This window comes from Pseudochaenichthys georgianus, chromosome 10 (assembly GCF_902827115.2).
Source record: "Pseudochaenichthys georgianus chromosome 10, fPseGeo1.2, whole genome shotgun sequence".
Taxonomy (NCBI): Eukaryota; Metazoa; Chordata; class Actinopteri; order Perciformes; family Channichthyidae; genus Pseudochaenichthys; species Pseudochaenichthys georgianus.
Genome location: NC_047512.1, coordinates 21,275,793 through 21,301,882, shown reverse-complemented (window position 1 = coordinate 21,301,882; position 26,090 = coordinate 21,275,793). Strand labels below are relative to the sequence as shown.

The following is a 26,090-nucleotide window of genomic DNA, read 5'->3' as shown; positions in this document are numbered from 1 at the left end:
CTGAAAACCTGTCCAGCATCACTCAGTATATGGCTTACGTGGTTACTTGTATAGGTTGAGGTTGTTCTAAGGCTGTTGCTTGGCGTGGCGAGAATATTGCTCCACTTTCTCCGGTCCCCGAGATTCGGCTTCCAGTAGCTCTGGAGAGCTTTCGCAATATTTACGAATATATTTTGCAACAACCTCTTGAACAATTATGTCATATGGCAAAGTGTTTCTCCAATATAACCGTCCATGTAATATTTGCAGTTAGTGGCAATTCAGTTTTCTTTTTTAAATCAATTGCATTTCTGTATTGACTTAAACCATTATCTCATTGACAGTGCTATAGGATTTTCTTTAAAACTTAAGTTAATCTTTAAAAACAGTTCGTTTTAGAAAAAAATAAATAAATACTTCATTCATACAATATACATGTCTGTAATCAGTGTAGTTGTTTAATATTTGAGTCTCTGTTTTTTGCAATCTCTGACGAACATTGAGAATATTCACACATTATATTTGTTTTATGTTGGATTTGAGGTGTAGTTTTAAAATCGGTCCACAGGGGGACACTGTAGACCGTCACATCTTGACGGTCTCTCCGTGGCTCGCGGCTCCTCCCAGATTCAGCGGATGATCCATCTCTGGGCTTTGTTACAAAGAGAGGTCGGACGACAAAGAGCGGTTGTCTTGTTTGGTCGTGGAAATGCCGTAATATTTGTTGGAAATATCTTCCTGGATCTTTTTTTCATAGTTGCCGTTATTGTTCAGATTTGCCTACATGCTCCTTCTCGATGTATGGAATAATGAATTTGCCGAGCAGAACGAGCTGGATATATCTCCTGGTCGTGCTGCTGGAGTGTTTCTGGGAAGCGGTGTCTGGGCAGCTGTCTTACTCCGTCTCAGAGGAGGTCAATCTGGGGACTGTTGTGGGAAATATCGCTAAAGATCTGAACATCAATGTCCAGGATTTGGAGCCCCGCATGTTTCAGATCGTTGCAGGATCTAAGAGGAAATACTTCGAGGTAAATCTAAAGACTGGTGCCCTGTACGTTAACGAGAGAATAGACAGAGAGGAGCTCTGCGGCGACGAGAACAAATGTTCCCTCAGTGTAGAAGCAGTCATTAATAACCCTTTAAAACTGTACCGGATTGAAATCATAATCTTAGATGTAAACGATAATTCACCGTCATTTCTAAGCAAGTCACAGCAAATTAACATTACAGAGAGTACTGCAGTAGGGGTGACATTTCCTCTGCATCAAGCTCACGACGCAGACGTCGGTAAACAAACGGTAAATAGCTACAAGCTTAGCCAGAATGAACATTTCTCTCTCACTACTCATAAAGGAAATAGTGTCACTCCCGAATTATTACTTCAGAAAGTTTTAGACAGAGAAAAACATTCTGTAATCCAACTCATACTGACTGCTATAGATGGGGGAACTCCTGCTAAATCAGGCAGTATGACTATAATAGTGAATGTGTTGGACAGTAATGATAATCCTCCTGTATTCAGTCAAACTCTGTACAAAGCCAGTGTGTATGAGAACACTAAAATTGGAACATCGATAATAACCCTAAATGCTACTGATTTAGATGCTGGCCCAAACGGACACGTGTTATATTCATTCAGTGAAGTGGGCAGAGGAAAACAAAGTGATTTGTTTGCCATTGATGAAAAAACCGGGACTGTAACAAATATAAAGAATATAGACTTTGAAGAGAATAATGCTTTTGAGATTAGAGTCCAAGCCATTGATGGAGCTTCTTCTCCTCTCACCTCAAACACCAAATTATTGATTGAGGTTTTAGACGTCAACGACAATGCCCCTGAAATGTCAGTGACTTCTCTGTTAAACACCGTGAAGGAGGATGCAGCCATAGGCACCGCCATTGCACTTGTTTCAGTGTTTGATAAAGACGGGGGTAAGAATGGGATAGTGAACTGTAAAATGTCCAATAATGTTCCTTTTAAATTAGAGTCCAATTACAAGAATTACTATTCGTTGGTGGTGGACGGTCCTCTCGACAGAGAGAGTGCGTCTCAATACAACATCAGCATCACTGCTACTGATGAGGGACGCCCACCTCTCTCCAGCACGAGCGTTATTAATGTGCACGTGTCAGATGTGAATGATAATAAACCTCTATTTACAGAAAACATAATCAATGTCTATGTGAAAGAAAACAGTCCGGTAGGAGCAGTAATAAAAACCGTTTCAGCCATTGATGCAGACAACAATCAAAATGGTCAGGTGAGCTACTCCATTTCACAAAGTAACAGTAACTCGTTGCCTCTCTCTACGATGGTGAACATCAACTCAGAGACTGGAGATATAGTCAGCCTGCAGTCTTTTAACTATGAGGAGTTAAACACGTTTCAGTTTAAAGTGCAGGCCACAGACTCTGGTGTTCCTCCTCTCAGCAGCAACGTGACTGTGAACATTTTAATTCTGGATGAAAATGACAATAGTCCAACAGTCCTCGCGCCCTATTGTGAGCACGGCTCCGTTAACAGTGAGAGCATCCCCTATTCTGCTGAGGCGGGATACTTTGTGGCAAAGATCAGGGCTGTAGACGCAGACTCTGGATACAATGCGCTGCTTTCGTATCACCTCTCTGAGCCCAAAGGAAACAACCTCTTCCGGATCGGAACCAGTAGCGGAGAAATCAGGACTAAGAGGAGAATGAGTGACAATGACCTGAAAACTCACCCCTTGCTGGTGTTGCTTTCTGATAACGGAGAACCCTCCCTGTCAGCTACTGTCTCTATTGATGTGGTGGTGGTTGAAAGCACAGCTGACATCCAGACCCAGTTCAGACATGTGCCCATACAGGAGGAGAGCTTCTCTGATTTGAACCTGTATCTGCTGATCTCCATTGTGTCGGTGTCAGTGATCTTCCTGCTGAGCCTCATCAGTTTAATAGCTGTCAAATGCCACAGGACAGACGGCAGCTTCAGCAGGTACAGCGCCCCAATGATCACCACCCACCCTGACGGGAGCTGGTCTTACTCTAAATCTACTCAGCAGTACGACGTGTGTTTCAGCTCAGACACAATGAAGAGTGACGTAGTGGTTTTCCCCGGCCCGTTTCCGCCGGTAGACGGTGAGCTGATCAGTATTAACGGAGGAGACACTTTCACCAGAACTCAGACTTTACCCAACAATGACCAGGTGAGAAATGAAATACATAAAATCGTTGCTGCACATGTTCTGTTTATAGAGAAAATGGCTGCGATATGATGTGGTTTTACTTAAGTCAGTTTAGAGACGTGTGGGTACTAACGGTCATGTCATTTACACAGACTCTCTTTTTCATTTAAGAGGGAATGTTTATCAAGGACAGCAATGATGGCTATTCAGTTTGTAGCTTGATATTAATTTGTTGATAGTTTTTACATTGCTGTAAAGTTTGGTTGTTGATTTGAAATCAGTGTGTTAGTCGCTATCCTTGGTGCTGAACTACATGTGTTGTTGGAGTTAAACTTGCCTTGAATTCTCAGAAAAAAAAGAAAAAAGTCCTTGTTGTAATGCAGAGTTTTAAAAAATATATTTACGAATATATTTTGCAACAACTCTTGAACAATTATGTCATATGGCAAAGTGTTTCTCCAATATAACCGTCCATGTAATATTTGCAGTTAGTGGCAATTCAGTTTTCTTTTTTAAATCAATTGCATTTCTGTATTGACTTAAACCATTATCTCATTGACAGTGCTATAGGATTTTCTTTAAAACTTAAGTTAATCTTTAAAAACAGTTCGTTTTAGAAAAAATAAATAAATACTTCATTCATACAATATACATGTCTGTAATCAGTGTAGTTGTTTAATATTTGAGTCTCTGTTTTTTGCAATCTCTTGACGAACATTGAGAATATTCACACATTTATATTTGTTTTATGTTGGATTTGAGGTGTAGTTTTAAAATCGGTCCACAGGGGGACACTGTAGACCGTCACATCTTGACGGTCTCTCCGTGGCTCGCGGCTCCTCCCAGATTCAGCGGATGATCCATCTCTGGGCTTTGTTACAAAGAGAGGTCGGACGACAAAGAGCGGTTGTCTTGTTTGGTCGTGGAAATGCCGTAATATTTGTTGGAAATATCTTCCTGGATCTTTTTTTCATAGTTGCCGTTATTGTTCAGATTTGCCTACATGCTCCTTCTCGATGTATGGAATAATGAATTTGCCGAGCAGAACGAGCTGGATATATCTCCTGGTCGTGCTGCTGGAGTGTTTCTGGGAAGCGGTGTCTGGGCAGCTGTCTTACTCCGTCTCAGAGGAGGTCAATCTGGGGACTGTTGTGGGAAATATCGCTAAAGATCTGAACATCAATGTCCAGGATTTGGAGCCCCGCATGTTTCAGATCGTTGCAGGATCTAAGAGGAAATACTTCGAGGTAAATCTAAAGACTGGTGCCCTGTACGTTAACGAGAGAATAGACAGAGAGGAGCTCTGCGGCGACGAGAACAAATGTTCCCTCAGTGTAGAAGCAGTCATTAATAACCCTTTAAAACTGTACCGGATTGAAATCATAATATTAGATGTGAATGATAATTCACCGTCATTTCTAAGCAAGTCACAGGAAATCGACATTACAGAGAGTACTGCAGTAGGGGCACAATTTCCATTTCATCCGGCTGACGATGCAGACGTGGGTAGAAATACTGTAAACAGCTACAAGCTTAGCCAAAATGAACATTTCTCTCTCGCTACACATAAAGGAAATAGTGTCACTCCCGAATTATTACTTCAGAAAGTTTTAGACAGAGAAAAACATTCTGTAATCCAACTCATACTGACTGCTATAGATGGAGGAACTCCTGCTAAATCAGGCAGTATGACTATAATAGTGAATGTGTTGGACATTAATGATAATCCTCCTGTATTCAGTCAAACTCTGTACAAAGCCAGTGTGTATGAGAATTCAAAGGTAGGCACATCGATAATAACCCTGAATGCTACTGACTTAGATGCAGGTCAAAATGGAGAGGTGTTATATTCATTTAGTAAAGCAGGCAGAGGAAAACAAAGTGATTTGTTTAGAATTGATGAAAAAACCGGGACTGTAACAAATATCAAGAATATAGACTTTGAAGAGAATAATGCTTTTGAGATTAGAGTACAAGTCAGCGATGGAGCATCTTCTCCTCTCACCTCAAACACCAAATTATTGATTGAGGTTTTAGATGTCAACGACAATGCCCCTGAAATGTCAGTGACTTCTCTGTTAAACACCGTGAAGGAGGATGCAGCCATAGGCACCGCCATTGCACTTGTTTCAGTGTTTGATAAAGACGGAGGTAAAAATGGGATAGTGAACTGTAAAATGTCCAACAATGTTCCTTTTAAATTAGAGTCCAATTACAAGAATTACTACTCGTTGGTGGTGGACGGTCCTCTCGACAGAGAGAGTGCGTCTCAATACAACATCAGCATCACTGCTACTGATGAGGGCCGCCCACCTCTCTCCAGCACGAGCTTTATTAATGTGCACGTGTCAGATGTGAATGATAATAAACCTCTATTTACAGAAAACATAATCAATGTCTATGTGAAAGAAAACAGTCCGGTAGGAGCAGTTATAAAAACCGTTTCAGCCATTGATGCAGACAACAATCAAAATGGTCAGGTGAGCTACTCCATTTCACAAAGTAACAGTAACTCGTTGCCTCTCTCTACGATGGTGAACATCAACTCAGAGACTGGAGATATAGTCAGCCTGCAGTCTTTTAACTATGAGGAGTTAAACACGTTTCAGTTTAAAGTGCAGGCCACAGACTCTGGTGTTCCTCCTCTCAGCAGCAACGTGACTGTGAACGTTTTAATTCTGGATGAAAATGACAATAGTCCAACAGTCCTCGCGCCCTATTCTGAGCACGGCTCCGTTAACAGTGAGAGCATCCCCTATTCTGCTGAGGCGGGATACTTTGTGGCAAAGATCAGGGCTGTAGACGCAGACTCTGGATACAATGCGCTGCTTTCGTATCACCTCTCTGAGCCCAAAGGAAACAACCTCTTCCGGATCGGAACCAGTAGCGGAGAAATCAGGACTAAGAGGAGAATGAGTGACAATGACCTGAAAACTCACCCCTTGCTGGTGTTGCTTTCTGATAACGGAGAACCCTCCCTGTCAGCTACTGTCTCTATTGATGTGGTGGTGGTTGAAAGCACAGCTGACATCCAGACCCAGTTCAGACATGTGCCCATACAGGAGGAGAGCTTCTCTGATTTGAACCTGTATCTGCTGATCTCCATTGTGTCGGTGTCAGTGATCTTCCTGCTGAGCCTCATCAGTTTAATAGCTGTCAAATGCCACAGGACAGACGGCAGCTTCAGCAGGTACAGCGCCCCAATGATCACCACCCACCCTGACGGGAGCTGGTCTTACTCTAAATCTACTCAGCAGTACGACGTGTGTTTCAGCTCAGACACAATGAAGAGTGACGTAGTGGTTTTCCCCGGCCCGTTTCCGCCGGTAGACGGTGAGCTGATCAGTATTAACGGAGGAGACACTTTCACCAGAACTCAGACTTTACCCAACAATGACCAGGTAAGAAATGAAATACATAAAATCGTTGCTACACATGTTCTGTTTATAGAGAAAATGGCTGTGATATGATGTGGTTTTACTTAAGTCAGTTTAGAGACGTGTGGGTACTAACGGTCATGTCATTTACACAGACTCTCTTTTTCATTTAAGAGGGAATGTTTATCAAGAACAGCAATGATGGCTATTCAGTTTGTAGATTGATATTAATGTGTTGATAGTTTTTACATTACTGTAAAGTTTGGTTGTTGATTTGAAATCAGTGTGTTAGTCGCTATCCGTGGTGCTGAACTACATGTGTTGTTGGAGTTAAACTTGCCTTCAATTCCAATAAAATAAAATCTCCTTGCTGTAATGCAGAGTTTTTAAAAATATATTTGCGGATACATTTTGTAACAACTCTTGAACAATATGTCATATGGCAAATTGTTTCTCCAATATAACCGTCCATGTAATATGTGTAGTCAATTGCAATTCAGTTTTAAAAAGTATTTGCATTTCTTTTTTTTCCCTAAAAACATTATCTGATTGACAGTGCGATAAGGATGTGCTTAAAAGTTCAGTTAATATTTAAAACAGGCTGTATTAAAAAAACTATTAATTCTTACAATATACATGTCAATTATCAGCTTGTAGTTTAGTATCTGAGTCTCTTATTTTTGCAATCTCTTGACAAACAAAGAGAATATTCACAGATGTACAATTTGTTTTATGTTGGATTTGAGGTGTAGTTTTAAAACTCGTCCACAGGGGGACACTGTAGACCGTCACATCTTGACGGTCTCTCGGTGGCTCGCGGCTCCTCCCAGATTCAGCGGATGATCCATCTCTGGGCTTTGTTACAAAGAGAGGTCGGACGACAAAGAGCGGTTGTCTTGTTTGGTCGTGGAAATGCCGTAATATTTGTTGGAAATATCTTCCTGGATCTTTTTTTCATAGTTGCCGTTATTGTTCAGATTGCCTACATGCTCCTTCTCGATGTATGGAATAATGAATTTGCCGAGCAGAACGAGCTGGATATATCTCCTGGTCGTGCTGCTGGAGTGTTTCTGGGAAGCGGTGTCTGGGCAGCTGTCTTACTCCGTCTCAGAGGAGGTCAATCTGGGGACTGTTGTGGGAAATATCGCTAAAGATCTGAACATCAATGTCCAGGATTTGGAGCCCCGCATGTTTCAGATCGTTGCAGGATCTAAGAGGAAATACTTCGAGGTAAATCTAAAGACTGGTGCCCTGTACGTTAACGAGAGAATAGACAGAGAGGAGCTCTGCGGCGACGAGAACAAATGTTCCCTCAGTGTAGAAGCAGTCATTCATAACCCTTTAAAACTGTACCGGATTGAAATCATAATCTTAGATGTGAATGATAATTCTCCGTCATTTCGAAGCACGTCCCAGATTATTAACATAACTGAGAACACAGCAGCGGCGGCTAAATTCCCGTTGCAAAGAGCTCACGATGCAGACGTCGGTAGAAATACTGTAAACAGCTACAAGCTTAGCCAAAATGAACATTTCTCTCTCGCTACACATAAAGGAAATAGTGTCACTCCCGAATTATTACTTCAGAAAGTTTTAGACAGAGAAAAACAGTCTTTAATCCGACTCATACTGACTGCTATTGATGGGGGAACTCCTGCTAAATCAGGCACAATGGTCATAATAGTGAATGTTTTGGACAGTAATGATAATGCTCCGGTATTCAGTCAAACTCTGTACAAAGCCAGTGTGTATGAAAACGTAAAAATAGGATCACAAATAATCACACTAAATGCCACTGATGTAGATGTAGGTAACAACGGAAAAATAGCATATTCATTTCTTGAAATAGACCAGGGGAAACACAGTGATATTTTTGCTATTGACCAAACTACGGGAACTGTAACAAATAAGAAGAATATCGACTTTGAAGAAAATATTGCCTTTGAGATTAGAGTACAAGCCATTGATGGAGCTTCTTCTCCTCTCACCTCAAACACCAAATTATTGATTGAGGTTTTAGACGTCAACGACAATGCCCCTGAAATGTCAGTGACTTCTCTGTTAAACACCGTGAAGGAGGATGCAGCCATAGGCACCGCCATTGCACTTGTTTCAGTATTTGATAAAGACGGAGGTAAAAATGGGATAGTGAACTGTAAAATGTCCAACAATGTTCCTTTTAAATTAGAGTCCAATTACAAGAATTACTACTCGTTGGTGGTGGACGGTCCTCTCGACAGAGAGAGTGCGTCTCAATACAACATCAGCATCACTGCTACTGATGAGGGCCGCCCACCTCTCTCCAGCACGAGCTTTATTAATGTGCACGTGTCAGATGTGAATGATAATAAACCTCTATTTACAGAAAACATAATCAATGTCTATGTGAAAGAAAACAGTCCGGTAGGAGCAGTTATAAAAACCGTTTCAGCCATTGATGCAGACAACAATCAAAATGGTCAGGTGAGCTACTCCATTTCACAAAGTAACAGTAACTCGTTGCCTCTCTCTTCGATGGTGAACATCAACTCAGAGACTGGAGATATAGTCACCCTGCAGTCTTTTAACTATGAGGAGTTAAACACGTTTCAGTTTAAAGTGCAGGCCACAGACTCTGGTGTTCCTCCTCTCAGCAGCAACGTGACGGTGAACGTTTTAATTCTGGATGAAAATGACAATAGTCCAACAGTCCTCGCGCCCTATTCTGAGCACGGCTCCGTTAACAGTGAGAGCATCCCCTATTCTGCTGAGGCGGGATACTTTGTGGCAAAGATCAGGGCTGTAGACGCAGACTCTGGATACAATGCGCTGCTTTCGTATCACCTCTCTGAGCCCAAAGGAAACAACCTCTTCCGGATCGGAACCAGTAGCGGAGAAATCAGGACTAAGAGGAGAATGAGTGACAATGACCTGAAAACTCACCCCTTGCTGGTGTTGCTTTCTGATAACGGAGAACCCTCCCTGTCAGCTACTGTCTCTATTGATGTGGTGGTGGTTGAAAGCACAGCTGACATCCAGACCCAGTTCAGACATGTGCCCATACAGGAGGAGAGCTTCTCTGATTTGAACCTGTATCTGCTGATCGCCATTGTGTCGGTGTCAGTGATCTTCCTGCTGAGCCTCATCAGTTTAATAGCTGTCAAATGCCACAGGACAGACGGCAGTTTCAGCAGGTACAGCGCCCCAATGATCACCACCCACCCTGACGGGAGCTGGTCTTACTCTAAATCTACTCAGCAGTACGACGTGTGTTTCAGCTCAGACACAATGAAGAGTGACGTAGTGGTTTTCCCCGGCCCGTTTCCGCCGGTAGACGGTGAGCTGATCAGTATTAACGGAGGAGACACTTTCACCAGAACTCAGACTTTACCCAACAATGACCAGGTAAGAAATGAAATACATAAAAGCGTTGCTGCACATGTTCTGTAATAGAGAAAATGGCTACGAGATCACGTGTTTTTAAGTCATTTTAGAGACGTGTTTGCTAACGGTTATGCGGCATTTACACGGACTCTCCTTTTCATTTAAGAGGGAATGTTTATCAAGAACAGCAATGATGGTTATTCAGTTTGTTTCTTCTATTATTCTATTTGTTAAAGTGTGACTTTGGCAATTAATTGTTGATAGGCCTACCTAACAGATACAAATAGGAATCCCTTACTGACATTTATAAGTTCAGGTTTTCTCCTGCAAATTCAAACATTTGACTAATATAATGCTCACATAAAACAGACAAAGATGACCTTAAAGCCTACATCCCCCATTTCAAATTTAAATAAATTGTGTTTACTGTTAAGCAAACGTATTCACGAGTATTATATTTTCCTCACATTAAATAAAGCAAAGTCTCAGTACATTCTTTACCACAATAACTTAACAAATGCATGGTTCTGTAAAAACTGTGACGTCTAAAAATGTTAAGTTGATTGGGTTTCTTAATTTTCCCAAATGTGTGCAATACAAGACTGGTTGTTGTTGGCGTTTCTCATACATGATGGGTACTTCAGTTGTTTAAAGCGTGTGCAGTTCATCAAAGTGACCACACAGTGACGCCATAGACCGTAACACAGCATTGTTGATGCTCCTCCCAGAGTAAAAACGGAATGACTTTGGATTTTCACCACAAAGAGAAACGGGAAGGGAGAACATAATGGAGTCTTCTTCTATACGAATACAAGTATCGAGGTGTGTTTGTTAAAACCTTGTCCCTGCTCAGTGGATCACGGAAGAAACGACATTGTGGATATTTGCTTTGGTTTTTTTCGGCGGAATTATGTCTTCACCGAGTAGGAAGTATTTTGTTACATATCTGGTGCTGGTGCTGTTGGATTGTTACTGGGAAGCGGTGTCTGGGCAGCTCTCATACTCCGTAGCAGAGGAGGTAAACACTGGAACTCACGTCGGAAATATCGCAAAGGACCTAAACCTCAATGCGCAGGATTTGGAGTCCCGTTTGTTTCAGATTGTTAAAGGATCTAAGAGGAAATACTTCGAGGTAAATCTGAAGACTGGATTTCTGTATGTTAATGAAATAATAGACCGAGAGGAGCTTTGTGCAGATGAACCGAAATGCACTGTAAGTGTAGAGGCAGTGATAAACAACCCACTAAAGCTTTACCGCCTAGAGATAGAAATTAAAGATGTGAATGATCATTCTCCGTCGTTCAACACTAAATCACAAATACTGGACATCGCAGAGAACACATTGCCTGGATTTAGATTTGCGTTATCCGAGGCAAGCGATGCTGATGTGGGTAACAACTGTGTTAGTGCATATAAGCTCAGTCCAAATGAATACTTCAGTCTCGCAACACACAAAAGAGGAGACAGTTTATCTCCAGAGTTAGTGCTGCAGAAAGCCTTAGACCGCGAGAAAAGGCCACATATGCAGCTCATGCTAACTGCGGTAGACGGGGGAACTCCACCAAATGCAGGCACATCAGAGATTGAAATAAATGTACTAGATATTAACGATAACGCCCCGGTGTTCAGCAACACTCTTTACAAAGTTACAACGTTAGAAAATATCCCGATTGGTACGGTGGTGTTCACCTTAAATGCGACCGATGCGGATGAAGGCGCCAATAGTGAAATTGTTTATTCTCTTCGTAATAAGGATCAGGATCATATTCTGGATATTTTTCAAATCGACCCAGACACGGGAATAATTTCTGTGAAAGGCAAAATCGACTATGAAGAAAAAAAAGCTTTTGAGATCCGAGCAGAGGCAAGAGACAAAGGGCAGCCTCCTATGTCTGCTCATAGTAAAGTGCTAGTAGAAGTAATTGACGTAAACGACAACGCTCCTGAAATCACTGTGACGTCACTGCTCAATACATTGAATGAGGACGCTGAGTTAGGCACTGCTATTGCACTTGTGTCAGTATTAGATAAAGACAGTGGTAAAAACGGTGAAGTGAAATGCGAAATCTTAAATACAGTCCCGTTCAAACTTGAGACAAATTACAAAAACTATTATTCTTTAGTGGTTGATGGACATTTAGACAGAGAAGTAATTACTAGGTACAATATAACCATTTCAGCTACAGATGAAGGCAGCCCTCCTCTTTCAAACATCAGTGTTATCACTGTTTATGTTTCTGATGTTAATGACAATGCACCGTACTTCTCAGAAAAGGTGATAAACATTTATGTGAAAGAAAACAGTCCAGTAGGAACAGTAATTAAAACAGTGATGGCTGTTGATGCAGATATCAGTCAAAATGGCCAGGTGAGCTATTCCTTTTTACAAAGTAAAATGGACTCAGTCCCGTTATCTACAATGGTGAACATCAACTCAGAGACTGGAGATGTAGTCAGCCTGCAGTCTTTTAACTATGAGGAGTTAAACACGTTCCAGTTTAAAGTGCAGGCCACAGACTCTGGTGTTCCTCCTCTCAGCAGCAACGTGACGGTGAACGTTTTAATTCTGGATGAAAATGACAATAGTCCAACAGTCCTCGCGCCCTATTCTGAGCACGGCTCCGTTAACAGTGAGAGCATCCCCTATTCTGCTGAGGCGGGATACTTTGTGGCAAAGATCAGGGCTGTAGACGCAGACTCTGGATACAATGCGCTGCTTTCGTATCACCTCTCTGAGCCCAAAGGAAACAACCTCTTCCGGATCGGAACCAGTAGCGGAGAAATCAGGACTAAGAGGAGAATGAGTGACAATGACCTGAAAACTCACCCCTTGCTGGTGTTGCTTTCTGATAACGGAGAACCCTCCCTGTCAGCTACTGTCTCTATTGATGTGGTGGTGGTTGAAAGCACAGCTGACATCCAGACCCAGTTCAGACATGTGCCCATACAGGAGGAGAGCTTCTCTGATTTGAACCTGTATCTGCTGATCTCCATTGTGTCGGTGTCAGTGATCTTCCTGCTGAGCCTCATCAGTTTAATAGCTGTCAAATGCCACAGGACAGACGGCAGCTTCAGCAGGTACAGCGCCCCAATGATCACCACCCACCCTGACGGGAGCTGGTCTTACTCTAAATCTACTCAGCAGTACGACGTGTGTTTCAGCTCAGACACAATGAAGAGTGACGTAGTGGTTTTCCCCGGCCCGTTTCCGCCGGTAGACGGTGAGCTGATCAGTATTAACGGAGGAGACACTTTTGCCAGAACTCAGACTTTACCTAATAAAGACAAGGTAAGCCATGGTTAGTTTTAATATTTATCTTAATTTAATATTTACTTTTCAGTAACATCATTTGGAAATATGTTGTAACATGCAGGAATAGCAATATGTTTAAAATGACTATTATCTAATAATGTGTTCTCTTACTGATTATCTAAAGCTATACTTAAAACTATTCTATCCCATTGTTAAGACCTCTGACACTAATTGTATTACTCTGCTTCGAGAAACTTGATTTGTTTGTTGGCGGATGATTTAGTGTCTATAGAATGTATTGACGACGGTTTCTACAAATATAAGAACAATATCAGAACAACAAAGATTACATTTCACTGTTTTCTCTCACTTGAGGAGGGCACTCAAACTGCTTTAGGTTGCTGTCCGTGTCCGTGGTGCTGATTTTTTATTTTGTCTTTTTCTGAGAATGGTGCTGTCCTTTGTGCTGATATATTGAGATGCGGGTTTCGTGGGTTTTTGATTTTCCCTTTCTTAGTTTAAGAATAGAGCCAAATGCTGTGTAATAATATAATCATTAAATAGTATACGATGATCAGTGTTGGGCAAGTTACTTCCAAAATGTAATACAGTACGTATTACTGTCTCTTTTAAGTAATAAATGACATTACCATTACCCACATTTCATTAGTAATGTGTTACATTAACTGCGTTACAGCAAAAAGTAATACATTACTGTAACTGTTACTTTTGTAACACGTTACACCCAACACTGACGATGATACATAACCTAACTATTGTTAACTTATCTTAAACAGATGCATGTTCAATCATCAACTACTATAGAGCTCAAGTCTTCCAAAATCACCCAATACATTTTGGTAACACTTTATGGTAAGGACACATGAATCATCATGAATTCATGCATGAAAAAGCATGAATTTATTAATGTTGTACTTCATGAACTATCAGTAATGTACAAGGATTAATAGTATCTCATGCATGACTTAATGCAGGAACACTACCTTAATTAATGCATCAACTAAGGCATCTCAAGCATCATGACTTCTGAGTTATTAATGATGTTCATGTCTTCTTCATATGCAGTTAAAGTGACAGGCCAACAAACTGACCAGTCACAGCAATTCCAAGTGTTGTAATGATTAACTAAGCATTATTGTGTCATTACTTCATCATGTTTGTGCCTCTTCAAATAAAGTGGTGACCTGTTCTGTCGTTTACACTGATAACTAACATATGATTAATGGCCTATGTGAAATCACCTTATTAACCATTCGGTGCTCATGCATCAATCATCTTTGTGATCCCTCAAACAAAGTCAGCCCTTATGTCTATTTAGGACATAAGTCCAGTCACATTGAGCCTTGCTGTGTGATCCCATATTGTTATGTGGTAATCCACGTCCTCCCTAAAGTAGGCCTCCTAATCTTGTGTCTTCACGATATGTGAAAATGTGATCTTGTTGGCTTTGGATTATAAATTAAAGTTTGTTAATATTATGAATGAGTTATCTTTAATGGTTTGTGAGCTTTAAGATAATACATAAAAAAAAGTCCTAATTATATAATTCATAATTGAAATTAAGTCCAAAATTATGATCTAATGCATTTGTAATATTGCCAAATACATGATGCCTAAAGACATAAGGGCTGACTTTATTTGAGGGATCACAAAGATGATCGATGCATGAGCACCGAATGGTTAATAAGGTGATTTGACATACAGTAGACCATTAATCATATTTATCAGTGTAAACAACGGAACAGGTCACCACTTTATTTGAAGGGGCACAAACATGATGAAGTATGCTTAGTTAATCATGATTACAACACTTGGAATTGCTGTGACTGGTCAGTTTTTTGTTCTGTCACTTTAACTGCAGATCTATATGAAGAAGACATGAGCATCATTAATAACTCAGAAGTCATGACGATTGAGATGCCTTAGTTGATGCATTAATTAAGTTATTGTTCCTGCATTAAGTCATGCATGAGATACTATTAATCCTTGTACATTACTGATGGTTCATGAACTATTACATGAATGAATTCATGCACGAATTCATGTACCCTTACCATAAAGTATGAGGGGCCGTACAGGCCGTAATTCATACTGGTCCTCTCACGCACATACATTCTCCTTATACATATATTTTCACTCTCACACACGTATATATTTACACTCACATTCATACATTTTGCTGTCATATCATTATTTCAATGCACACATTCATGCATTTTGTTCTCATTCATATATTTTAATGCTCATATTTATACATTTTGCTCTCAGGCACATTCATTCAATGTTTACATTTAATATTATAAATAATATATGCATGTCTGAAGACAGTAGGCAAGAGAAGAATGTGTGTATGAAGACAATGTATGTATGCAAGAGAAGAATGTATGCATGTGTGAGAGAAAGAATAGTGGAAACGGAAGGAGTATGGTTGAAACGGAAGGCAGGTTATTATCGCGCTGTGATTGGCTTAGAAGGTCGGGCGGGCTCATGTTCAGAACTTCAGATTCAAATCAACATGATGGAGGGAGATTAATCCGTGCATCTACGGACCATTTGTTTTTCTTTATTAAAAAAGTAAACTGAAGAACGTCTGAGAGGCGTGTTTTCCCTTTTTTTTTTTACCTTACTAAATGGTCTAATGGTCAGTGGAGCCGCGAAACGATTTCAAAACAAAGTACTCGTTTGCTTGGAACGGTGATATTATAAACAAGGGGAAACTAGGGGAATTTAGCGATCACAACGAAAACGGCCAAGACACACATTGAGCCCAGAAAATGAATGTTATTAAGGGCTGTAAATATAATAAGCCTCCGTCTAAAATGGACAACATTGTTAGGAGATTTATTTTTTTCATTTCAAACCTTTATTTATACAGCTAAATCCCATTGAGATCATCGATCTCTTTTTCAAGGGAGACGTGCTCAAGTAGTTCCACATGAAACATAAAACATAAATAGAACAACAAAAGGACATCATACGCATCATTTACATAATTAACCACATAAACAGGTACCAATAGCTTCCGATTGAGTAGCATCCAACCGAGCTTTAAAAACATTTAGTGGCACCAGATTGTTCAGTTTCCATTTAATTTGCAGACTATTCCAAGACAGAGGAGCTGCGCATCTAAAAGCTGTCTTCCCTAAGACAGTCCTAGCAGTTGGCACATTTAATAAAACCACAGCATTCGATCTCAGGCAGTAGCCACTTACAATTCTCCGTGAGATCAGGGAGCAGATGTCGGATGGAAGTTTCCCTAGCATGGCTTTGTATATAAAAATGTACCAGTGACTGAGCCTCCGTACAGTAAGTGAAAGCAAACCAGCCCTTGCATACAGGGTACAGTGATGGGTTAATGCTTTACAGTTTGTCACAAATCTCAGTGCACTGTGATACGCAGCATCTAACTTTTCCAGGCAATAGGCAGGTGCATTCATATAGACCAGATCCCCATAGTCCAGCACAGGTAAAAAGGTCACAGTGACTAGCCTTTTCCTGGCCTCAAGCGAGAAACAGGACTTGTTCCTGTAGAAGAAACCTAGCCTAACCCTCAGCTTTTTAAGCAGGTTATTGACATGAAGTTTAAAAGAGAGACAATCATCAAGCCAGATACCAAGGTATTTGTAACCGGTAACCACTTCAAGTTTTATTCCTTGCGTAGTTACAATATCTAAAACAGGCTCTGGTGTCTTTTTTGCTTTAGAAAAGAGCATTACCTTGGTTTTCTCCACATTTAAAAGAAGCTTTAATTCAGAGAGCTGAGTCTGAATAGTGTTAAGAACAGCCTGTAATTTAACAACAGCCTCTTTAATGGAGGGACCTGCACAGTACATCACGGTATCATCCGCATAAAAATGTAAAGTAGCTTCATCCACATTTTCACCTAAATTGTTGATGTAGATGGTGAATAAAAGTGGTCCTAAAACAGAACCTTGTGGTACACCATTTGCAATGTTCAACCACTCAGAAGACAGCCCATCACAGTGAACACATTGGGACCTTTCAGAGAGGTAGTTCACAAACCACCCCACTGCAAGGCTGGATATGCCAATACTGACCAGCCTCTGCTTTAAAATGTGATGATCGACGGTGTCAAACGCTTTGGAAAGGTCAACAAACAGAGCTGCACAACTCTGCTTATTATCTAAAATACTCGTAATATCATTCACCACTTTCATTGTGGCAGTGATGGTGCTGTGTTTCTTTCTGAATCTGAATCTGAATCTGCAGCTATCTTTAAAAAGAAAGGTTCTACGTTGTCCGGGCCAGCCGGTTTCTTAGGATCTAGCTTGGTTAAAGCTTCACGAACAACATCAACAGTAAAACGGGTAAAACTAAAAGGGTTTTCCAACACACGTTTTTTCAGAGTCACAGACTGTAGTGTTCACAGAAGCAGAGTTAGTGACAGAATCAAATAGAGAACCGCAGGACACAAAATGCTCATTAAAGCAATTTAGCATAGTAGCCCTGTCCGATATAGTGCCAGATGCTGTGGTAATGCACGGAGGTAGCTCATTACGGATATCGCCGGTGGATAACGATTTAATGGCTTTCCAACATTTTCCAGGATTATTCAGATTCTTTGTGGTAACTGACAGATAGTACTTTGATTTAGCACTTTTGATTTGCGATGTGAAGCTATTTCTTAGCTAACTAAAATGCAGCCATTCTATCTGAGCCTGATTACCTAGCCTTTGCCCAGGCCTTGTTTCTCTCATGAAGGAGACAAGACAGATTAGCAGAAAACCAAGGATTGTCTCGTCCCTTTAGTCTAAATGTACGCAGGGGTGCATGTCTATCAATGATCTCCATAAAACCAAGATAAAAATAAGACCATGCGGTTTCTACATCAGCACACAGATTGATTTTACCCCAATCAAAATCAAACAGATCATGCACAAAACCCTGCTCCACAAAATGTTTTATGTCTCTCTTGATGATAATACGAGGTTTAACCTTTTGGACCTTAGTGTCCCTAATTGTGGCTACAACACAGTGATCGCTCAGATCATTTGCAAATACTCCCACAGATGAATATTTATGGGGAACATTAGTTAAAATGAGATCAATTAGGGAGGATTTATTAGGGGACTTAATGCTAGGGCGAGTAGGACTGTCCACAATCTGAGTAACATTCAATGAGATACAAAGGTTTTTAAAATCCTCTTGACACTGCAGTTAACCAGTCCCAGTTAAAATCTCCAAGTAGCACTATTTCCTTGTAGTCTAGTTTGCTAGTGAAGACAAGGAGTCTTTGACAGCTGAGGGGGGTCTGTAACAACTCACTACCATGACCTGTTGACCCTTTGCCACTTCAATATTTATGGCTAAAAATTCAAATTGCTTACTGATCGATTTGGAAACTAATGTGGTTACACTGAACTTATTCTTAACATAAATGGCAACGCCACCACCTTTATTAGGCCGGTCGGTACGATGCACATTAAAACCATTTAAGGCAATGTCAGAGGCCAAAATAGACTTATTTATCCATGTTTCTGATAAAACAATGACGTCAGCGTCAGTTGAGCTCGCCCAGATACGGACAAAATCTAGTTTACCACATTCAAGTGGATGAAACCCAACCCAGACCTAGCTTTAAAATCAGCAGCAGTAGCGATCTGACTATTACTACTGGGCGGACCAGGGTTAGGATTGTACATTTCCTGACAGTAATAACAACAAAAACAGACATCTTTTCCTCTTAAACGACACACATACATTGTCATCTAATTTAGAAACACCGGAAAAGTCTGTGAGAGTGTGATTAGAGCTTAAGAAGCAGTCCTGAAGAACCATAATCGCAGGAAAACAAAAAAGACAAACATATTTTGTCGAGCAGATTGACTGTGACAAGGCAACCGGTAATTGTTTGAGGAACACATCCGAACCTTTGCAGGGGATGCCCATTGCGGGTGGCAGAACAGACCTGAATCCAGTAGACTTCTCCGAATGACTAGAGATCTTCTCATAGTCCAAAACAGTTAACAGGCACAGCAGAATCCCGATATGGGCCATTTTCCCAGACCAGCACACAGTATCCGCGATGTTCCTGGAGCAAAATCAGCACAGCAGCAAAGGACAGGCGAAAACAGCAGCGTGGAAGCGCTCCGGTCCCTCCGTGGTATCCCCGGGGTGAAAGCAGGCCTCTGCAACAGCAGAACCAGGACAGGTGGAAAGCAGGCCCCAGCGGTGGTAAAATCCTCCTCCGCACAGCAGCACACGCCCGGTGGAAGCAGGCCAAGCCCGAAGCGTGGATCCACTCAGTCTCTCCGCGACGACTCCGGGGTAAAAACCTCTCCAGTACAGTCTCTACAGGTGGGAGCAGGCCTCCGTAGATCGCAGATCGCAGATCGCATGCAGCAACAGGTGGAGCCGCTCTGTCTCTTCACGACGTCTCCGGAGGACAAACACCTCAGTCCAGCCGTACTCAACAGGTGGGAGTAGGCCTCGGCAGATCGCAGACAACTAAAACTACTACTTGTATAAGCAGGGATGGCTAAAAGTTTGTAAGCAGGAGAGCTAGATACTAACAGATGCCAGATGCTAACAGGTAGTGCGAGCCTGTAGAAATTGCGACTGCCTCCAATGACAGCATAGGATCAAACGATCAAACGATACAGCGGTTCCGCACTGCGGTCACCTCAGCCGTCTCTCGAGGTTTTTTTTCTCCAAATCAGCAGCTCTTTTTTCCCCTGCTATATTTGATGATCGATACAAATAGTTGTTACCATAGTTCTCAATAAAAGTGACACTGTTGGACTCGGTACTAGTTTGACTGCTACCAAAAATACAATGAAGTACTTCTACTGGGTACTATTTTAGTACTACTCTGTCAAACTTCCCTCCAGAGTACAATGATGCATGTTTTCTGCCCTCTTTGATGAAAGATACAATTATTTTTTGCAATAAGTTCTTAATAAAATCGGTACTGTTGAATTCAGTACTACTTGGACTACTACCACAAGTACAATGAAGTACTTTTACTGTATACTTTGAGTAATAGCCTACTCGTTTAAACTCCTGTCCTGAGTACACACATCAATGTATTCTGCTATCTTTGATGAGCAACCTGTGTTTCAATAAGTTCTACATGAAATTGATACTGTTGGACTCAGTACTACATGATACCACAAGTATAATCAAGTACTTTTACTGTGTACTTTTTGAGTAATCCTTTGTGGAACTCCACCCAGTACAATAATGCATGTTTTTTGCCATCTTTGATGAGAGATAAAAGGATTTTTTTGTACTCATGGGTGGAGTTTGACAAAGGATTACTCAAAAAGTACACAGTAGGCCTACTTGATTGTACTTGTGGTAGTAGCCCAAGTAGTACCGAGTCCAACAGTGTCACTTTTATTGAGAACTTGTGGTAACAAATATTTGTATCGATCATGAAATATAGCAGGGGAAAAAAGAGCTGCCGATTTGAAAAAACCTCGAGAGACGGCTGAGTGAGCGCAGTGCAGAATCGCTGTATAGTTTAAATCTCCTAACAATGTTGTCCATTTTCGACAGAGGCTTATTATATTTAAAGCCCTTAATAACGTTCATTTTCTGGGCTCAATGTGTGTCTTGACCGTTTTCGTTGTGATCGCTAAATTCACCTCGTTTCCCCTTGTTTATAATATCACCGTTCCAAGCAAACGAGTGCTTTTTGTTTTGAAATCACTTCTGCGAGTTTCGCGGCGCCTCGCTCCACTGACCATTAGGTAAGGTAAAAAACAGAAGGGCAAACACGCTTCTCAGACGCTCTTCCGTTTACTTTTTTAATAAAGAAAAAAAAAAAATCCGTAGATAGATAGACACACGGATTCATCTCCCTCCATCGTGTTGATTTGAATCCGAAGTTCTTAACATGAGCCCGCCCCGCCAATCACAGCGCGATAATGACCTGCCTTCCGTTTCAACCATACTCTTTCTCTCACACACACATGCATTATTCTCTTGCATATGTGACCTGCCCCACCGGGGAGGGGGGGGCTGCGATAATAAAAAGGGGGTTAGGATACTTAACGCTAACCTGGGTTCCCCAATACCAGCCCTTAGGACAAGTCACGCAGATAAGAGTAAAAGGATGGACAGGGACGCGGCGTCAAGTTCAAATATTTATTATATAAATAATCAGGTAAAAGTTCAGTAATATAAAATGCAGATTAAAACGTATTCAGCTTTCCCAGTCGACACACCTAAGTCCCACGATTGAATGCTGGCTCTGACAAGGAGAGAATAACTAGAATAATTACAATATCACACATATAGTGATAGTTAAATAGTTAAAAAGTGATTATTCTGGCCAACTGCTGAGGGTTTCCCCAAAACCACAATATCACCACGTGTAGCTGCATTCAATTAACACTCACTGCAAATCACCCATATCTGCATGCAAAAAGTGCCCAGCAAACCAGATGCTCCACTCCACAGTATCCCAGGATCGTCACTGAAGAAGGATAAACACAGAGACAGTATTAGACCTAGTGGGACAGGGTGGGTCGTTACAAGGAGGGTGCTGTAGCTGTAAAGACTTAATCACTAGTTTGTACAATACAACAAACTAGTCAATAAGCAAAACATAGAAGGCAGGCAAATCAATACTTAGGCAACAAATAGCCTGTAGGCATGGTAACATACAGCTAGAACCTAAGATCAAGAAAAGGAAAGGCAAAACGGTAGCAAACTAATCCTAAAAGTAAATGGAGATTATAAATGGTATAAAGACTTGTATGAATGTCCTTCAATGTACATACAATTACTCTACTCTGATGCAAACGCATCCATTCATCACCTCACTGGACACCTCCGCAACGGTGATTCTCTACACAGTCTCTGCTGGGACTGTCAAGAAGCCTGGCGTTTACAGGCCTCACATGTTAACATGTTAGTGGTACACTGAATGTTACAAGTCCTAACAGCAGCTTCACATACCTCGTATAGGGGGAATACACGCCTATCAGCCAGACAACGATGACCGGAACAAGAACACACTCGTAACAGTCACAGCTGATTTGGGTGAGGTGTCAGTGGGCATTTAAAGTGTAGCGGGAGATGCTGAACTACGTACAGCTGCGGCGTTTTCCTTATGTGGAAGGGCCAGCTGACTAAAGAAGGGAGGTGTGTCTTAAAGGGGCAGTGGCGGCCCAGCCACGTGAAAAAATGATCTGACAGCTAATCCAGAAAACAGTAGCGCACATACACATACATATATTGTCTTCAGACATGCATATATTATTTCTAATATTAAATGTAAACATTGAATGAATGTGCATGAGAGCAAAATGTATAAATATGAGCATTAAAATATATGAATATGAGAACAAAATGCATGAATGTGTGAGTGACAATATATGAATGTGTGCATTGAAATATGATAATATGAGAGCAAAATGTATGAATGTGTGAGTGTAAATATATACGTGTGTGAGAGTGAAAATGTATGTAAAAGGAGAATATATGTGTGAGAGTGAAAATGTATGTATGTAAAAGGAGAATGTAGCCTACGTGTGTAAGAGTGAAAATATATGTATGTAAAAGGAGAATGTACGTGCGTGACAGGACCAGTATGAATTACGGCCTGTACGGCCCCTCATAATAAAGTGTTACCTACATTTTAGCATTTTTCTCAGCACACTTTTTCTCATGTATCCTGTTTACTTTACCTTAAACATGTCTACATGTATGTTTTGGACGCATTTCCCTATAAAACATTTTCACGAGATGTCGCTAGAGACCATGCTATGTGTGTTCACCGTTTATAAACCCCACCTCTATTTATGACAGAAAAGAAAACGTCATCATCTGGCAGTGCTTTGTGAAAATAGCGTACAGACGAGTAAAGCCCGTAAGAGGAAGAGGACATTAAGCGAGAATGGATATATAAAAAGGCTATATTTTTCACTTTTCCTAAAGAGGACAAAAGGAATAAACCAGGATTTGTTGCTTTTGCCTAAAGAGCGATGGCTACTCGGGAACAATGGGAGAATATATTGGGTCTGTTTTTTACTCTGCTTTGTCTCTGCGACCGGTCCGTGGCTCAGATAACCTATTCCGTTTCAGAGGAGGTGGACAAAGGGACATCGGTGGGAAATCTCGCTAAGGATTTAGACCTCAATGTGCAGCAGCTTCATTCCACGGGTCTTCAGATTACCTCTGAATATAACAAACGTTATTTTGACATAAATCGTGAATCCGGAGTACTTTTTGTTAGCGAGAGGATTGATCGGGAGGAGCTTTGTTCTAATACGGTAAAGTGCTATTTGAATATAGAGGCCGTATTGAGTAACCCTCGCAGCCTCCATCGAATTGAAATTCTTATTAATGATATCAACGACAATGCTCCGTCTTTTCTTGAAGAAAGTAGCTACAATAGATTTGTCGGAGTCTTCATATGTCGGAGAAAGGCATCCACTGCCGATAGCTCATGACGCAGACGTAGGTGCAAACTCAGTGAAGACGTACAAATTGAACCCGAATGATTATTTCTCTTTAGATATACAGAGAATTGGTGACCAGAGTGTGTCTGCTGAGTTAGTGCTGCAGAAAGCATTAGATCGAGAACAAGAGGCTGTTATTGAACTCACACTGACAGCGTTGGATGGAGGGAAACCTCCCAAAACGGGCTCTTTACAGATACACGTTAATGTACTGGATGTAAATGACAATTCACCGCTGTTCAGCAAAACTCTTTACAAAGTACAAGTTGTGGAAAATGCAAATGTTGGCACAACGTTATTGACATTGACAGCTACTGATTTCGATGACAGCATAAATGGTCAAATTGTGTACTCTTTCACGGAGGGGGGGCGTTTAAACCTTGATGACATATTTGACCTGAATGCTGATACTGGGGAAATTATTATAAAAGGCAATATTGATTTTGAAGAAAATAAAGCATACGAGATTCGTGTCCAAGCACGAGACAAAGGCAATCCTCCTCGCAGTGCACATAGCAAGGTTTTAGTCGAAGTTATTGATGTCAATGACAATGCTCCGGAAATCTCGGTCTCATCACTTATGAGTCCAGTGAAAGAGGACGCTGAAATAGGCACAGCTGTTGCGATGGTGACTATCACTGATAAAGATGGAGGAAAAAATGGTCTCACAAACCTTAAAATCACAGGTCCTGTGCCATTTAAATTAAAATCTAACTATAAAAATTATTATTCTTTGTTGGTTGACGGGCCTCTGGACCGAGAGAGTGTTTCCCAGTTTAATGTATCAATAACAGCCACAGACGAAGGAACTCCCTCTCTGTCGAGCACAAGTGTCATTACAGTTCAAGTGTCTGATGTTAATGACAACCCTCCTCGATTCCTGGAGCCTCTGATTAATGTTTACGTGAAAGAGAATAGCCCAATAGGAACTACAATTCATGTGCTTACGACATTAGATTCGGATTTAAATGAAAATGCAAAAGCAAGATACCACTTAATAAACAGTTCTCCGAAGACCACACAGATAGCTTCAATGGTGAACATCAACTCAGAGACTGGAGATATAGTCAGCCTGCAGTCTTTTAACTATGAGGAGTTAAACACGTTTCAGTTTAAAGTCCAGGCCACAGACTCTGGTGTTCCTCCTCTCAGCAGCAACGTGACGGTGAACGTTTTAATTCTGGATGAAAATGACAATAGTCCAACAGTCCTCGCGCCCTATTCTGAGCACGGCTCCGTTAACAGTGAGAGCATCCCCTATTCTGCTGAGGCGGGATACTTTGTGGCAAAGATCAGGGCTGTAGACGCAGACTCTGGATACAATGCGCTGCTTTCGTATCACCTCTCTGAGCCCAAAGGAAACAACCTCTTCCGGATCGGAACCAGTAGCGGAGAAATCAGGACTAAGAGGAGAATGAGTGACAATGACCTGAAAACTCACCCCTTGCTGGTGTTGCTTTCTGATAACGGAGAACCCTCCCTGTCAGCTACTGTCTCTATTGATGTGGTGGTGGTTGAAAGCACAGCTGACATCCAGACCCAGTTCAGACATGTGCCCATACAGGAGGAGAGCTTCTCTGATTTGAACCTGTATCTGCTGATCTCCATTGTGTCGGTGTCAGTGATCTTCCTGCTGAGCCTCATCAGTTTAATAGCTGTCAAATGCCACAGGACAGACGGCAGCTTCAGCAGGTACAGCGCCCCAATGATCACCACCCACCCTGACGGGAGCTGGTCTTACTCTAAATCTACTCAGCAGTACGACGTGTGTTTCAGCTCAGACACAATGAAGAGTGACGTAGTGGTTTTCCCCGGCCCGTTTCCGCCGGTAGATGGTGAGCTGATCAGTATTAACGGAGGAGACACTTTCACCAGAACTCAGACTTTACCCAACAATGACCAGGTAAGAGCCATACAACACGGACACTGAAACAATGCCTATTCTGTCTTTATTTTAAAGGTATTTGCATTAAGTGAAGGAAATGTGGTTCTGTTCATCATTTACAATTAGTATTAGAGCTCTGGCAATATAAAACGCTTGATTGCACACATCCACCGTTTAATGTTTTCAGATAATGCAAAATGGACAAGGCACTCTCCGTGGTGGTGCTGCTATATAGATTATTTCTGTTCAGGAACTTCGGCACACGCTTGACTTGATAGGCCTACGTACTGTGTAGCTTGAACTTGGCTTGTTTACCTAAAAAGCAGTTTTATATTTTAGAATAATATGCCTAAACACAACAAAATGGTTGGTAAAATAGAAGCGATTAAATTAAATACTCTGTCAAAAAAGACCAATTTGTGAAACGTGTTTTTACATAAAGTTGTCATTCAGTATTCATCCATTTCATACATGTTGAGCGTCCTTCTCTAATTAATGTACTCTCCAGGAAGGCTAGTGATCTTTGCTCAGTTATTATAGTATTGTTTTTCGAGGAACGAATATAATGCTTCATGAAATCACATCATGAAACATTTCTGGTGTATTCTTATTATTTTA

At 41.2% G+C, this 26,090-nt stretch overlaps 3 protein-coding genes and 1 pseudogene across 6 annotated transcripts in view; all 4 read left to right on the top strand.

The window, feature by feature from the left end:
* Positions 1 to 26,090, top strand: part of LOC117454154 (protocadherin alpha-C2-like) — a 190,268-nt gene that overhangs the window by 86,771 nt on the left and 77,407 nt on the right. Inside the window, exon 1 of one of the 4 annotated variants that reach the window (XM_034093264.2) lies at positions 10,703 to 13,169. The exons of the other annotated variants lie outside the window; for them this stretch is intronic. Coding sequence (XP_033949155.1) covers positions 10,791 to 13,169 — 2,379 coding nt within the window. The 5' untranslated portion in view covers positions 10,703 to 10,790. Of the gene's footprint in view, positions 1 to 10,702; positions 13,170 to 26,090 lie in introns of those variants that run through there. 4 annotated transcript variants of the gene reach the window in all.
* On the top strand, positions 553 to 3,999 carry LOC117453916 (protocadherin alpha-10 pseudogene; annotated as a pseudogene).
* On the top strand, positions 3,911 to 10,134 carry LOC117453915 (protocadherin alpha-10-like). Its single transcript, XM_034092951.1, has 4 exons — positions 3,911 to 6,541; positions 7,478 to 7,747; positions 8,594 to 9,901; positions 10,117 to 10,134. Exons 1-4 carry the CDS (start codon positions 4,157 to 4,159, stop codon positions 10,132 to 10,134), a joined length of 3,981 nt encoding a protein of 1,326 aa, XP_033948842.1. The 5' UTR covers positions 3,911 to 4,156.
* On the top strand, positions 23,017 to 25,517 carry LOC139434709 (protocadherin alpha-3-like). The gene is given in 2 exon segments (XM_071204687.1): positions 23,017 to 23,509; positions 23,511 to 25,517. Coding segments are annotated over 2 exon segments (2,406 nt in total). The 5' UTR covers positions 23,017 to 23,110.